This window comes from Myotis myotis, unplaced genomic scaffold (assembly GCF_014108235.1).
Source record: "Myotis myotis isolate mMyoMyo1 unplaced genomic scaffold, mMyoMyo1.p scaffold_m19_p_21, whole genome shotgun sequence".
Taxonomy (NCBI): Eukaryota; Metazoa; Chordata; class Mammalia; order Chiroptera; family Vespertilionidae; genus Myotis; species Myotis myotis.
In genome coordinates this window covers 2760843-2777360 of record NW_023416326.1, presented here as the reverse complement: position 1 = coordinate 2777360, position 16518 = coordinate 2760843, and the positions used below count along the sequence as shown (strand labels likewise).

Sequence of the window (16518 nt, the reverse complement as noted above, 5' to 3'; positions counted from 1 at the left end):
GATGGAGCCTCGCTCTAGCCCAGCGGTTCTCAACCTGTGGGTCGCGACCCCTTTGGGGGTCGAACGACCCTTTCACAGGGGTCGCCTAAGACCATCGGAAAACACATAGATAATTACATGTTGTTTCTGTGATGAATCACTATGCTTTAATGATGTTCCATTTGTAACAAAGACATTGGGGGTCACCACAACATGAGGAACCCTATTAAAGGGTCGCAGCGTGAGGAAGGTCGAGAACCACTGCTCTAGCCCAAGGTTCCTCTCCAAGCGTCCGGGACATTGAAAACCGTATCGGTTTGTAGCTGTTAAGAGTGAAATCATGTCTTTGTTCGGGCATTTTGGGAATCAGACACTCTCTTGCTAAAGATCTCAGTCACACAGTACAAATTTGGGCCGATTGGCCCATTTCCCTCCGCTTTCATTTCTAGTGCAGAATATAGAGTTCTCGTGAGAATGAAAGGCATGGTAAGTGCTGAGCAGGGCGTGGAGCTGTGCGCAGCAAGCACTCAAATCTACTTGAGTGTATGCCAGGTTCGCGTCTGAGCGCCTGTATTGGTTAATGTGGTCCTCGCAGGGCCTCAGCGAGACTGGTAACCATTTCACATCCATTTTATAAAACGGATGGAGGACAAGCTTCGAGAGAGGAAGGGGGAGGGACCGAGCGTGGGAGCGAGGGAGAGAGAAAAGCATCACCGTGAGGAAGACATACTGATCGGGTGCCTCCCGCATGTGCTCTGACAGGGGCCAGGATCGAACCGGCAACCCAGGTACACGCCCTTGACCTAGATTCCAACCGGAGACCCTTCAGTGTGCAGGCCAGCGCTCTAACCATGGAGCACCACAGGCCAGGGCTAAATAATTCCTTTTACCACGTCAGGAAGGTGATGCCAAACAGTTTCCGCCTTGTTGGCGCCAGAGGAAAAATGCTGGGAATTTTATCTTGAACTGAAATACAAAATAAATAAGCAGAGAAGCAAGCAGGGCCAGGGTTTTTATCCTGGTCCCTGTCGCGTGTCTCTGTAGGACAGAATTATTTCCACATGGAAGAGCTTAGCACAGAGGGAGGACGGAAGTTCGGTTAGCTGCGTTCGTTTCCTACTCGGGGAAATATTTCCAGCTGGGAGTAAAATCAAGGAAGGGCATCTGTGTAGCTCGCTGTTCATGTTCTAGACTGTATTTTACTTAGTAACACTGTTACGTAACATACGACATGCGTTCTAGAGTTAATATCCTTTTCTAGAGGTGGCGTAAGAAATTAGGAAGGATGTGTGCTCTGATTTAAAGGCCAGCTGCAACCCATCGTTAGGAAATAATATCCTCTCGTTACAAGTTTATTTTTCTTCTGGGGAATAATGTTTTCTTAGAGAAAGTGGAAATTCAAATTGTTCTGAAGGGGGAGATTATGTCCAATGTGAGGGGGGAAAAAAAACTGGAATTTTGACTTAGGAAGTTAATATCTTCATATAAATTTCCTTTCGTTTCTTTTCGCAGAGTGAAAAATAATTAACTTGGAAAATTAACAAGTGCCTGAATCTAGCATTCCCCTTTATCATCAGTGCCGAAACGGGTTTGAGTCTGGCATCTCTTACGCTACTTTAATTTAGTTCCGACGATGCGTAACAGTAAATCATCTAGAAATATCAGTGTCTTAGAATCTCTATATTGAAAGACACCTGAAGGGGGTCCAATGTGTTACTGAGGTTGGGACACTTTGTTGTTGTTTTTCATTTCCAAAGAATTTATTTTTATATATTTTCTAAACCTGTTGATTTTACATATGTCCCTCTGTTGTCTGTGTCCATGGGTTATGCGTATCTACATACAAGGTCTTCGGCTGATCTCTTCCTCCTCCCTCCCCCCCGTCCTCCCAGGGCCACTTTGGATAAATGCCTGCTCACCTATTGGATGACCGAGTAGAAAATGAAGTAAAAGGTTTCAAATATTTCAAATATTCACATCAAACCAAAGGTTCACATCAAACCATATACATTTACAAACATTCCCAGGCTTTTCAAAACAGGTCACTCTAGCACAGTGGTTCTCAACCTTCCTGATGCCGCGACCCTTTCATACAGTTCCTCATGTGGTGGGGACCCCCAACCATAGAATTATTTCCGTGGCGACTTCATCACTGTCATGTTGCTGCTGTCACGAATCGTCATGGAAATATCTGATAGGCAGGATGCATTTTCAGGGGTCGCAACCTGTACTCGCCCAGCTCAATCGGAGTTATGTTACACACCGTGACCTAAGCTGGAATATTAGACACGGCTGCCCATGACCAGAAAAGCAAAGTACAAGTCTCTCCACCCACCAGCTCCGTGGGAGCACGTGCGTGACCCAACGCGAGGCCCACGTGTACCCACCTGAGCGTCTTCGAACGTGTACCGTCCGGGTTCCTTCACGTTCTGCGTGGTTTTGTCGTAGCTCTTGGAGTCCAAGTTGATGGCACTGGGGGCTCCCGGAGCCAGGAATTCTTGCCATATTTCCTGCACCCGAGAGGGGACTTCCCTGATGGGCCTTTTCTTCAAGTCCTCCACCGCCAGCCAGAACCTGCGTGGGGCGACACCGAGCATTCACTCCAATGGATGGGGCGGAGACAGGCTGTTGGGGACCAGCTCGGACGGTAAGGGACAGTCATCACGCTCTGTTGGCCGCGATGGTGGTGTTCTGATTGGAGAAGGCACAGCCTAACCTGCCTGGGAGCAGCCTGTGGGCCTGGGCGCTCACCCGGACATGCGGCCCCCTTCTCCCCACCCAGGCGCTGCCTGTGATCATGAAAATATTAACAATTTTGCAGCAGAAACTGCCCATTAGCCCATTTACCTACTTTCCCAAGTGATCTTTGTCCTTCTCCCCAATATAAGCAGCTGGCTGATGGTGGGGGGCAGAGCAGACGTTTGTGGGTGCCCTGCTGCTCTCCACGCTGCCGGCAGGACTGGAATCAACACTCATCTAGGACTCACCCCTGTCTCTGCTGAATTGGCTCATGTTGTGACCGGCAGCTTGGACCCATTGATTGTCTGGTTACACAATGTCTCATAATCTGAAAATCCTCATAAAATCAATCCACAATGAGGCCTAAAGATGAATTCACTTTCTCTGAGGGCTTCCTACATTGAGCCTTTACCGATTTTTCTTTATTAGTTGTATTCAAAGGTGTAAAATGTTTCATAAGGAAATATTGAAAATAATTTAAGTGTTTGCTGTTAAAAGTGGATCGGCCATGCCCGGCCGGCGTGGCTCAGTGGTTGAGCGTCGACCTATGAACCAGGAGGTCAGGGTTCGAGTCCCGGTCAGGGCACAGGCCCGGGTTGTGGGCTCCATCCCCAGGGTGGGGCGTGCAGGAGGCAGCCGATCCATGATTCTCTCTCATCATTGATGTTTCTCTCTCTCCCTCTCCCTTCCTCTCTGAAATCAATAAAAATATCTTTAAAAAAAAGTGGATGGGCCAGAGCCCCCATTCTGTGCAACTTCAATTTTATTGAAGCCAAATAGCAACATTAGAGACCCATTTATGAGAGCGGAAGTGGGGTTTGGAGGGTCCCAGGGTGAGTGACATACAGCATATGATGGGGGGATAGAGCTGTGCACTGTCCTGTAGTCTCTGGGCCTTGTGTCCATTTGAGCGCTGAGGGTCAGCACAGAGAGGACTTTCTGCTCTGCCTGGCAAGGGGATTACACCCAAGCTTTCCTGGAGTTAAAAGGGCTCTGGGCTCAGCTCAGAACAGCCCTCGCTGGAGAAATCAGGGCAAGTAGCTAATTTTGGGCCATTTAATGCAGACAGTGATGGGATGGCAGAAGCAGGAAGCTCTCCCAGGCAACAACCCGAAAGGCTTACATTTGCAGGGACATCGGAACCCTTCACATATATGTGATAGATGGAATGTTTCATATGCAATTCCTTAGCAGGGAAACCAGTGGGCATAGAATTTCTGAGATAAGAAATCGTTAGCCCTGGCCGGTTTGGCTCCATGGACAGAGTTTTGGTCTGCGGACTGAAGGGTCCTGGGTTCCATTCTGGTCAAGGGTACATGCCTGGGTTGCGGGCTCGATCCCCAGTGTGGGGCGTACAGCAGGCAGCCGATCAATGAATCTCTCTCATCACTGATATTTCTCTCTCCCTCTCCCTTCCTCTCTGAAATCAATAAAAATATATTTTTATGGGTAAAGACAGGGTAAAAATAAACCCCCTGGTGGTCAGTGCACGTCATCGCGAGTGATTGAGCGGCCTTGGCATAGCATTAGCATATTACGCTTTGATTGGTTGAACGGCCGACTGGTCGACCGGACTCTTAGCATATTAGGCTTTTATTATATAGGATTGTATAAAAAAAATAAATGATGATGCAACCTGAATAGAGAAAATGTTCCTCGGTAGGCTCATGGAAATCCTTAGCAACCGTAGCTCTCATAACCTTCAGAAGCTTATCGTGACCTTGAAGGGGGAGAGGAAGCTGCAACCCAACAACCCATGGCGGGCACACGTCTTACCTCAAGTTTTCTGAGCTGAATTCGGACTCTAGGAATTTAAGGAACTGCTCTCTCCCAACAGGGTCTTTCAACGCTTCGTCCATTCCAAACCCCCACCGTTTGACCCTCTGCTGGCTCGGTTCTTTGCTTGAGGAGACAAAAGCAAACCAGACACATTCCGTTCAGTACAAGCCCTGTTTGCCGCCATTACATTTCCTCTCAGAACCATGTATGTCTTGACATTCCCGTCTTTAACTGAACTCTTGGGGCGGGGGATCTCAGATTGATGACCCTGAATGCAATGGTAGCGAGGTGTAAGCCAGGCATGCATAATGAGGTCTACGGTCAGTTGAGCATCGGTTGGATCTTTCAGTATATGGATCCTCTTAGTGTCTTCCAACAACTTTATGAGATAGGTACTATTTTAATTCTCATCTTGTAGATGATGAAATCGCAGCACAGAGAGGGTTACCACTTGCCAACGACAGGCAGGAGATCGGGGGCAAACAGCAGACACTCTGACCCCACAGCCCAATTTCGTGGCCACACCCCCATGCAGTCACATGGTAGCATGTTGTCCTGGGAGAAAATGCATCGTGAACTGAAAGGCCTACCCCCTCACTGATGATTCCGCTGTCAATTAAACGTGTGACCTATTCCTGGGGGAGCATCGGCCCTTTGGAATTCTAGCTCCCCATCTGTGAAATCCAGAACCTATGCATCAAGAGCTCTGTGCTCCTCAAGCATTTAAGAAGCCCTGCACGGAGGCAAAAGAAAGAGAAGGTCCCCACATCCAAGCTGGAGAAGTGCTACAGGGTACAGAAGGCTCCCTCTATGAAGCGACATGCAATGGTCTTTTCATCACGCGGTCAAGACTGGTAATAGGATTCTTTCCTGGCTCGTGCAAGAAACCAGGGAGTCCTTAATGGTGCCTTTGGTTTTCTTAAGAAGCCAGTCTCTTGCCAATTTCTCTTAGAGTAAGGTCCTTTTGTTTTAAAATTGAATGTATAAAGGCATATAGTTTACTTAGGTATGGAGTTAGGATTCAGTTTTACTCGAACACATGGGCCCTTGTGCCTACGTGGGTTTTTAAGGAAGCTAAGACAATAAGCTAAATTTAAAGAACCGAAGATCCCAATTCTGACTGGTCTACCTTAACCTTTACACCTCTATTCTGCACTTGTCTTTTGGAAATGCAAATGTTAATGCAAATTCAAATATCCAAGGTTCAAAGCCATTGCCTTTATAGTAAGAACGTTATATCACAGGCTAATGTAGACACCGAGTAAAATTATAGGGACCACGACTCAGCTATCGAATCCTTCCTGTTGAACCCAAACGCTGAAATCAGGGAAATATTTCGAGGGACGGGAACACGGCACTCACCTCGCTTCCAGTTCCCAGAAAGTAGTGTCGTCAGACAGCCATGGGTTGGAAGGGTCAGGCAGCACAAAAAATGGGTCGTAGTCTAAATACTGTTCCGTGTAGCTTAGCAGACTGGAGAGAAGAAACATGTTCATGTCCCTCAGCTGTCTGGCTGAGGTTACAACCAGCCCAAAGTAAGGAACACTATGAAAATGTCTGGCCAAGGAATCCGTGCTGGTTTCCAGCATGAAATCCAATGGCCGTTTTCACATTTCAATGACTTACATGCATTCACTTATTGTGCTTCTCAGAAGGCAAATGTGCCCAAGGAGTCCATCCTCACCACTCCCCCACCCCCCGCCATGCCTACGCCGTGTGAGCCGATATCCCTCCATTTACAATAAACAGAACAGAAGAGGTCAGTGTGTGAAGGGCAGGGCTAAGGGCCAGCTCCGATCCTTGGTCGACCAGTCGCCCGCAGCTGAAGTGATTTGAGCCAACTTGGAAAAGAGCTTAAAAAGTCATTTTTTTCTAAAGTATTTATAGAAATTAGGTAAGTCGAAGAGGTAGGATCTGACAATGCCTCAAAGTGCAGAATGCAAGGGATATTTAGAACAGATTTAAATAAAGAACTGGGAAAAATATAAAATCTGAGTTTAATTCCAATTTTGAGGTTCTGCAAGAATTCAGTGTGAATTTAAAGAAAGGCCAACTTCAGGAGTTGAAAGGGCCATTTCTCCCAGCAGGAGGAGAAGATTCAGGGCCCTGGAATTATCTCCTGTATCAGATTCTGGCTGCACAAGGATTGGACCTCTAGGGATGTAAGACAATAAGGATCATTCTGTAATTAATTTAAACTGCAACAGGACAGCCCAGCTGGTGTGGCTCAGTGATTGAGCGTCGACCTATGAACCAGGAGGTCACGGTTCGATTCCCAGTCAGGGCACATGCCCAGGTTGCAGGCTCTGCCCTAAGTAGGGGGCGTGCAGGGGGCAATCAATGATTCTCTCACATCATTGATGTTTCTCTCTCCCTCTCCCTTCCTCTCTGAAGTCCATAAAAATATTTAAAAAGAAATGAGGACAAACAAAATAACATTTATTACAGGGTTCCAATCACTTATCTCAGCCCCCTTCCAACAGTTCTTTTACCATTTTTATCAGATTTCATTGTCAGATAGAAAGTGTAAGTGCATATGGGCATCTCCAAATACTTACCTATCAGCAACTTTTGACATTTTTAACCGATGTCTATCTAACTGTATTTGCCAATAGTTTATCTGAAAACAGAGTTAAAGAAATAGTTACATAAGTCGTGAGAGTCTCACAATTTTCAGCTCTAATTTCTGATAAACTGGGAAATTCCAAACAAGAACATGTTCTACATCAGTAAAATTCCAAAGTCTGTTAAAAAAAAAATCAAATGAGAGAGATCTGAAAGAGCTAAAAAATTAAAATCTGCTTCAATGTAAATATAACCAATAGCTTTAGAACAGCAATGAATTTAAATATTCTGCCTGTTTTAACAAAATGTAACTTTCTTTTAAAGTGTTATAAAGATTTTATGTTTTTTAAATATTTTTTTTATTGTTTTTCAGAGAAGAAAGGAGAGGGAGAGAAACATCCGTGATGAGAGAGAATCATTGATCAGCTGCCTCCTGCACGCCCCACACTGGGGATCTAACCCACAACCTGGGCCTGTGCCCTGACCAGGAATCAAACTGTGACCTCCTGGTTCAGAGGTCAACGCTCAACCACTGAGCCACACCGGTCAGGCGAAAGTGTTATAAAGATTTTAAACATGTATTCATGGTGAATAACCACATCAGAATCACACTTAATTCCTAACTATTGAATTCAGAGTATAAATGCGTTTGTTATGTTATTATAATTTCAAAATATAACCTACTTCCTGATACCATCCCATGAAAGCATCAATAATGTGTTTTGAGAATAATTTTACCAACAGTTCAAACACCCACAGGGACATAATCACACTTGGGAAACTTTCATTTAAAATTCTCTGAATTTTCCAGCCTCTGTAGCTCAGTGGTTGAGCATCAATTTATGAACCAGGAGGCCATGGTTCAATTCCTGGTCAGGGCACATGCCCGGGTAGGGGGCTCAGTTCCCAGTAGGGAGGTGTGCAAGAGGCAGTCAATCAAAGATTCTCTCTCATCCCTGATGTTTCTCTCTCTCCCTCTGCCTTCCTCTCTCTGAAATCAATAAAAACCTACAAAAATTTTATCTGAATTACTTTTCCTTCATGAGGACTGTAAGTATACTAGAAAAATGTATTATATTATTGATAAATCGTATTACAATCAGATATAAGAAAAAAAAGAATAAAAAAGGTGAAAAGTCCCATGACTGACTCAACCAAGAGGTTAATTATTATTTGACTAGAAGCCTGATGCACAAAATTCGTGCAAGGGGCTCGGCCCTCATAGCAGCAGGGGCTTGCCTCGGCCCTCGCATCCCCAGCTTCGCCCGGAAGGTCGTCCGGAAGGACGACCAGAAGGTCGTCCGGCTGTCTGGTCTAATTAGCATATTACACTTTTATTATTTTAGATAGGAGACACTGGTGATTGCACTGCAATATTACTCGGAGACAAAATGATTGATCAATTGGTAAAACAAGATGTGATGTATACCATGACCTTACACCAGCGCTGGTAAGGGAAAACTTCAAGAGGCGTATAGAGTTAGCGACCAGACTGTAGAAACAAGAATAATCACTCATTTGTGAAAATCATGTCACATGATTGGACATGGTGAAGCCATGGCGATGCAGACAACATGTTGTCTTCTCATTCTATGAGACCCCGTGTCGGGGTACAAAATAAACTAGTGCGTGTGACTTTAAAAAATGGGGTAGAGATAAAGGACTTGGGGAGTTACATACTGAGGAGTTTTGACTGCCTATCTTACAATGAGCCAGTTTCATTACTTTTTAACTGAAAATTCTTCCCTATGAAACAGTCAACCCTACGAGTAAGCTTTTAAAACATCTGCTATTACACATTCACCGCCTGGTTTTCATAGCTGCGACTCTGCAAACCGTTCACAGGCCATGGTACAGGCCGACCCACCTGCTCCTGTAACTCATCTTCTGTGGGAGGTTTCGTTTCTGGCGTGGGTGTGTGGGTGGGGCTGTGACTTCGAATATCGTTTTGTAAACCATAGACAGACTATATGAAATGGAAAAAAAAAAAAGAAACAGGTTAGGACAAAACAGCATGGGCAGTCGCGGAGTTGCTGACAGGTAATTTTGTGTGATATATTCAGGAAGGTAACCTCGGGGCAGATCTGTTTAAGCTTCTGATCAAAATTCAAAAGGTACAGCCGTAACCGGTTTGGCTCAGCGGCTAGAGCGTCGGCCTGCGGGCTGAAGGGTCCCAGGTTCGATTCCGGGCAAGGGCACGTACCTTGGTTGCGGGCACATCCCCAGTAGGGGGTGTGCAGGAGGCAGCTGACGGATGTTTCTCTCTCATTGATGTTTCTGACTTCCTACCCCTCTCCCTTCCTCTCTGTAAAAAATCAATAAAATATATTTTTTTAAAAAAAGGCACCGCTATCCTAAATGTCTTAGGGGTGTAAAACAGAAGCACAGCTCTGAAACAAAGACGTGGTTAGGTTATGAACTTGATGCTTCTCTCTCCGCCCCTCTCCTTCCTCTCTAACATCAATAAAAACATGTTATTAAAAAAACTAAAATGCCTTTCTCTCATGAGCACCATTTTTCTCAGCTAGTCCCTGTCTCCATTTCCTCGTCGCCTGGTCTCTGAAAGAGAGGCCTCCCATTGCTGATGGCCCTTCTCCCCGATGGAGGGTTGGGGGGCCCTCGGCAGCCCTGCCCCTTCCCTGGCACAGACACCTGCTGCCCCAGGATGGGGCTGGGTCCCCAGGAGAGGGGCACCGGAGGACGACGGGGGCTTGAGGGCCAAGCTTTTCCTCTGGCCAAGCAACAGGGACGAGCAGGGGAGACACTCGAAGACTCTGGATGAAGGGGGGCAGAGGTGTTCATGCGAAGCTCATTCCTGAGGTCAGCACGACGCCCGGGCGGGGGGGGGGGGGGTCTTACCTTCCGGGTTTTGTGTGGGTTTCTCATTCGGGACGACTTCTTGATGTCCACTTCCGTGGTGTTCACGCACCCGGGCTGCAGGTGGGAGCAGAGAGAAAGAGGAACCTTTGACCGTCAAGTTTTTGATCCTGAGTGGATGACTTGCCCGCCTGAACCCGAGCAAAGGCCCAGATGACAGGCCCTGATGGCCACTCCTTCTAAAAGGCCACAGCCACGTCCATCAGCTGTGGTCGGTGACAAAATCAGTTACATTCTTTTTGAAAAATACATATATTTTTATTGATTTCAGAGAGGAAGGAAGAGGGAGAGAGAGAAACATCTATGATGAGAGAGGATCACTGATCGGCCGCCTCCTGCACGCCCCACAGTGGGGATCGAGCCCACAACCCGGGCGTGTGCCCTGATCGGGAATCTAACCGTGACCTCCTGGTTCATAGGCCGGGCACAGAGGGCCGCTGGGCAGTGCAGGCGGAAGGCAGGGCACCACGGAGGGGGACGCACTGACGAAGCAACGCTGAGCCATTTACTTAACCCCCCCCAGCCCCCCAGCCTCGGGCTGATCGATGGCCGAGGCTCTGATTTCATTCGTCTGTGGCGGCCTGGCATCCGTACTTTGTACAAGACCTTCAGCGGTTTTTAATAACCAGCCGGGATGCAGGCCCATGGAGCTAGATGGAACAGGGATAGTGCCCTGGACATATGACAGCAACATGCTTTCATTTCCTATTCAGTGGCCACTTCCTTGCAGCCTTCCGCCCCTGGGTCTGAGTCCCTCAGTAAAGGGCAGGGGAGGCACTGAGATCCTTCAGGCTTCTGTCCACACACCCCGAGCCAAGCAAGGCAAGATGGGTCACAGAGATCTCCTCCCAGAGGCCACGGGGAGGGAACAGTGGGGGTGCAACACGCAGGAAAGGGAAGGCCTGTCCTCCCAGAACCTGGAGAAAAGGAGGAATAAAGGCGAGAGGCGGAGCTCAACAGGTGTCCTGTCCCGTTCTTCTCCTGGGAGGCAGAAACCCAGGCGGGTGGAGAGAGGGAGAGAAGTGCCCAGACAAGGAAGAGGGAGCCTGTGAATGTGGGGGTGGGAGAGCTGGGCCCCTTCACCTCGAGCCGGGGTGGGGAACCTGTTTTTCTGCCCAGGGCCCTGTGGCTATTCATAACATGCTCAGTCCCCAGCGGGGGGCATGCAGGAGGCAGCCGGTCCATGACTCTCTCTCATCATTGGTGTTTCCATCTCTCCCTCGCCCTTCCTCTCTGAAATCAATACAAATATCTTTAAAAAACACAGAAGAATACCCAAACCTTCTCTCGCCAAATTTCTATCCCTAGGGAATCTTGCAAAGTGGGACTAAATCTGAGGGTCTGATCGTTTACCTAAAAGTGGCTCAGTTACCTAACCCGTGGTTTACATGACTGCAACATGCTAAGCGCACACGTTGAAACCTACCCTTTACATGGGTCTGAGGAAAATAGAGCAATTACAGAAAATGCGGAAAATGAATTTTCTTTATACATCTGAGGAGTACGAACTACTTTTTGTTTTTAAGCACTTTTCAAAAAAATACTTTTTTTTTTTATTTCAGAGAGGAAGGGAGAGGGAGAGGGTGAGGGAGAGAGAGAGAGAGAGAGAGAAACATCAATGGATCAGCTGCCTCCTGCATGCCCCCTACTGGGGATGGAGCCCACAACCTGGGCACGTGCCCTTGATCGGAATCAAACCCAGAACCCTTCAGTCTGCAGGCCGACGCTCTATCAACTGAGCCAAACTGGCTAGGGTTGTTTTTAAGCACTCTGATTTCAATAAAATCATGTTGTTATTTTAAAAAGGCAGTTACTATATATCTTTTTAAATATATTTTTATTGATTTCAGAGAGGCAGGGAGAGGGAGAGAGAGAGCGAGAAACATTAATGATGAGAGAGAATCACTGATCGGTCGCCTCCTGCACGCCCCACATGGGGATCGAGTCTGCAACCCTTGGCATGTGCCCTGTCTGGGAATCAAACCGGTGACCTCCTGGTTCATAGGTCGATGCTCAGCTGCTGAGCCACACCGGCCGGGCACAGAAAGGCAGGTATCTTTTTGAAGCATATATATTATGTACCAGGAGCTGGCACCAACTCACGTGAAACGTTATACGTACGCTGGTGACCCACACTGCTAAACATATCTTCCCAGTAAGATAGAGATAACATTTCCATGACCCAGTAGGCACTTAATAAAAATGTTCAAATATGTATACTATTTGCCAGATAGAATATTTAAGTACATAATATTGGATGTAAGGAATAATATGTGGTGTTTACATTGGCCTAGAAAAGAATCATAAGTTATTCCCAGCGATTTAAAGCTGCATTTATTTTCAGCAGAATGAAGCTGGGCCGTCACGTTACTTTCATACTATTTATTAAAAGGCAGAATTGAACACCTCGGAATCCATTCCCGAAGGAGCAAAAAGGTGCCTGCTACTGAGAAATATGACTGCCGCCGTGTTCGTGGAAATGCCTTAATGGGCTGTGAAACAGACGCTGGAATTTTTTGGTTTTATTGTTGATATTTTATTTAAAGGAATGTCAATGCCATTTAATTCCTTTCTTGGCATAATGCGTTTTTATTCATTGCAGCGGGAGGCACATGTGTTTGAGTAACTTGGGATAACAGGACTCTTCAGAAGGGCAGAGCTCTGAGTCGGCAAGGGAGAACAAGTCTCTCAAATCAATCTCTCCCATACTGATGTTTCTCTCCCTCTCTCCCTCGCCCTTCCTCCCTCCCTTCCCACTCTCTAAGAAATCAATGGGAAAAATATCCTTGGGTGAGGATTAAAAAAATAATAATAAAATAAAATCAATCACTGTAGCTGATGTGTGACTGAGCACAATGATGCCCCACACGAGAAAGGAAGGGAGATTTCAGAATGAGGTGGCAAAGAGAGTTGACAGTAAGATATATGCATATTCCTGGAAATCCTTCAGAAAGACGGGATTCTGGAAACTTAAGGTTTGTAACAGACATACTTATGGGTTCAAATACAATTAAATCATGGGAGAAGATTTTTCCTTTTGTGACACAGTACATGTTTTTTTAAAAAAATATGTTTTTATTGAGTTTAGAGAGGAAGGGAGTGGCTGAGCATCGACCCATGAACCAGGAGATCATGGTTCCATTCCCAGTTAGTGCACATGCCGGGTTATGGGCTCCATCCCCAGTAGGGGGCGTGCAAGAGGCAGCCGATCCGTGATTCTCTCATCATTGATGTTTCTATCTCTCCCTCTCCCTTCCTCTGTGAAATAAATAAAAAATATATATTAAGAACAATGAAAAGAGTTTTATCTAAGCTTTTTTTTTTTTAAAAAAAAAATACTAGTTCAAAGCAGTTTTAGGCTTACAGAAAAATTGAGCAATTGAAAGTGCCGGGGAGCCGGCATGGGGAGTCCTCCGGGCTCCCAGGAGCATCCAAGGTCCAGGGGCCTAAAGTGGACACACACGGAGACAGAGCAATGACCTGCTTCCAGAGATGGCTTCAAATGAACCAACAAATAAGCAAAACCCTATTCCACAGCCTTGCAGTACGTATGCCTGGGAACTCATAATCCTTTTTCACTGTTTGCAATAAAACTCAAGCTGAATTTTGAGTAGGAAAGGCAGTTAAATCTCAGTTCCAATCTTCTGTGAATTCGAAAGAGAAAAAAAAAACTCAACAGGGAATTTAACAACTGCACTGCTATCTGAAATTGACATAGCTGTGTCTGAAATAAATTTTTGGAAGGCAGACCTATTTTGGTCCGAACCTGAAGATAATCAAGAGGACAATTTCAAGGGATTCTCATCAATCTTGATTCCTGTGATGCCGGGAGCCTGTTATTTATTCTACTAACTAGAGGCCCAGTGCACGAAAATCATGCACTGGAGAGGGGGGGTTGTCCCTCGGCCCAGCCTGCACCCTCTCACAGTCCAGGAGCCCTCGGGGGATGTCCGACTGATGGCTTAGGCCCACTCCCTGTGTGTGTTTCCTTCCTTCCAGTGTTTGAAAGGATCAGGCAACTCCAATGCCGACAGTAAGTAAGCAAGTGATATCACGGTGGAAAAAATGCAGTTTTATAAATTAAACTAGAGGCCCTCGCACTGGTGCACGATCAGGGCCGGGGAGGGACCGCGGGAGGGCTCCAGGGTGTGTCCAGCCCATCTTTCCCAGTCCCGATTGGCCGGACCCCAGCAGCAAACTAACCTACCGGTTGGAGCATCTGCCCCCTGATGGTCAGTGTGTGTCATAGCTACCAGGCGACCGGTTAAATGGTTGCTTAGGCTTTTATGTATATAGATTCTGCATCACTGAACCCTGGTCATCTTACACAAAAGTGGCAATCTTTAAGTAATTTTCCAAGACTTTGGGGAAATTATGGGGTTACAATCGTCTTCTCTCACTTTCCTGGGCAACCCTCACTTTCCGAAGGCGGGGGTGATGCATGGAGGCCGTGGGGGCACGATGGCTTACCACAGGGCGGTGCACGTCCCAGAAGGCCCTCTCTTGGCTGTCGAGGATCTTCCTTTCAATCTTGTCCCTCTTCTTGTCCACTCTGCCAACAGCGGAACAAAGAGCCGTCAGTAGCGCTAACCGCGGTGCCTCCCTGAACAAAGGGCCGTGTCCAGCCCATCTCGCTCAGTCCCAACAGGCTAAAATTCCCTTGCAACCGGAACGAAGCTTCCAGGAGACTCACAAGGACTCACTTTGCCTGTGCCTCTGCTTGCATGAAGATGAACTCCCACTTGCGGGCGAATGCTCTCTGCAGCCGGGCCAGGCTCTCCTGAAAAGTACAGCACCGGTGAAGACGTTCCGCTGTTCATCTTCCCTCTCCCCTTCTAGTTTACCCGCCATATGTATTCATCAAGAAGAGAATGGGGTGGGGTGGCTCAGTGGTTCAGCATCGACCCATGACCCAGGAGGTCACGGTTTGATTCCCGGTCAGGGCACATGCCCGGGTTGGGGGCTTGATCCCCAGTAGGGGGCGTGCAGGAGACATTGATCCATGAGTCTCTCTCATCATTGATGTTTCCATATCTCCCTCTCCCTCCGTCTCTCTTTAAAAATCAATAAAAAAGTATCTTTTAAAAAATAAAGAAAACAAATAGAGACTTTCTAAAGTAGAAAATGCACTCTGGTGTGAATGATAAGTCACGTTTCCTGAATACAGCCAAGCCTATCATTACCAGCCATAGAGAAACACAGGGAGACCTGTCACAAATATTAATTTTTATGAGTAACTGCCTTCAGAGAACACAGCTCAAAGTCCAAAAGGCTAAAATTCCCTTGCATAAAAAAAAAGTGCTCCATCAGCATCTAGAATAGATAGAGCATGTATCCAATTTCATGAGACTTAAGAATCATATAGTAGAATCTGTGCCCACTTTGCAGATTCTACTGCTGATTCCATCAGTCACCCAGGTCTCGACAACAGTGAAAATGCTTGCCAGCCTGCTACCCTTTCCAGACAGTGTTTCAAGCCCAGTCAATCACAACACAGCAGTTACCTGAACAGATGACATCAGAGTAATTGAATCTGCTGATGGTGACCAACCGGAAAATTTTGTATAATCTATTTTCCTGGTGTAAATGCTCTTTAATTCTCTAAATTTGGATATCTTCACTATGATAAATAAGTATCTAAAGTGTTTACACTTAAGCCCATTTAAAAAAATATATATATTTATTGATTTCAGAGAGGGGGGTGAGAGGGAGAGAGAGAGAGAAACATCAATGATCAGAGAGAATCATGGATTGGCTGCCTCCTGTACCCCTCATACTGAGGATGGAGCCTACAACCCGGGCATGTGCCCTGACCTGGAATCGAACCGTGACCTCCTGGTTCATAGGTTGACACCCACCACTGAGTCACGCCGGCCAAGCTGAAGCCCATTTTTGCAAATAAGTTATGCTCCCCCTTCTACTCTTGAGTTTGTGCACTCAGAATGTCATTGTCTTCAATGAGAATGAGAGAAAGCAAGCAAGTCAGAGATTTATTAAGTCTTACGCTACCTGATCCCTTGAAAATCTGACCCTTACAACCCACGAATGGAGGGAGCTGATGGAGGCCTGAAATGACTGTGAGCCTTATTCCTGTTCATTTTATGACTTTCTTGGGTAGAATGTCCTTAGTACTCACAGCTTCATAGTCGGCGAGCTCCAGCCGGGCCTTGTTCTGCATCGTTCTCTTGCAGAGGTAAACCGCTGGAAGGAAACAAATCAAAAATCAGTTATCTCCTGCCTGCCTATTCACACCGAGGCACCGACGACAAAAACACAGCCTTTCGCAGCAAGACGTATTGGTCTTCACCACTTTTTAAAAAGTTGGTTGTAATTTCCTTATTTTTAAATTTTAAAAAAACATTTTTTTATTGATTTCAGAGAGGAAGGAAGTGGGAGAGAGAGAGAGAGAAACATCAATGATGAGAGAGAATCATGGATCGGCTGCCTCCTGCACGCCCCCTACTGGGGATCAAGCCCACAACCCGGGCATGTGCCCCGACTGGGAATGGAACCATTGGGACTGGTTCATAGGTTGACGCTCAAGCACTGAGCCACGCCAGCTGGACTCCTCATCTTTTT

At 46.5% G+C, this 16518-nt stretch overlaps 1 protein-coding gene across 7 annotated transcripts in view; it reads right to left on the bottom strand.

Moving 5' to 3' along the window:
- Positions 1-16518, bottom strand: part of RGS7 (regulator of G protein signaling 7) — a 128635-nt gene that overhangs the window by 9782 nt on the left and 102335 nt on the right. For 4 of the 7 annotated variants that reach the window (XM_036355097.1, XM_036355100.1, XM_036355098.1 and 1 more), the window contains exons 7-15: positions 16076-16140; positions 14643-14719; positions 14410-14491; positions 9922-9996; positions 8930-9028; positions 7056-7117; positions 5860-5970; positions 4495-4620; positions 2367-2553 (exon numbers count right to left, since the gene is read on the bottom strand). In XM_036355097.1, coding sequence (XP_036210990.1) covers positions 2367-2553; positions 4495-4620; positions 5860-5970; positions 7056-7117; positions 8930-9028; positions 9922-9996; positions 14410-14491; positions 14643-14719; positions 16076-16140 — 884 coding nt within the window. Of the gene's footprint in view, positions 1-2117; positions 2254-2366; positions 2554-4494; positions 4621-5859; positions 5971-7055; positions 7118-8929; positions 9029-9921; positions 9997-14409; positions 14492-14632; positions 14720-16075; positions 16141-16518 lie in introns of those variants that run through there. The other 3 variants (XM_036355102.1, XM_036355103.1, XM_036355101.1) reach the window with 2 other exon arrangements.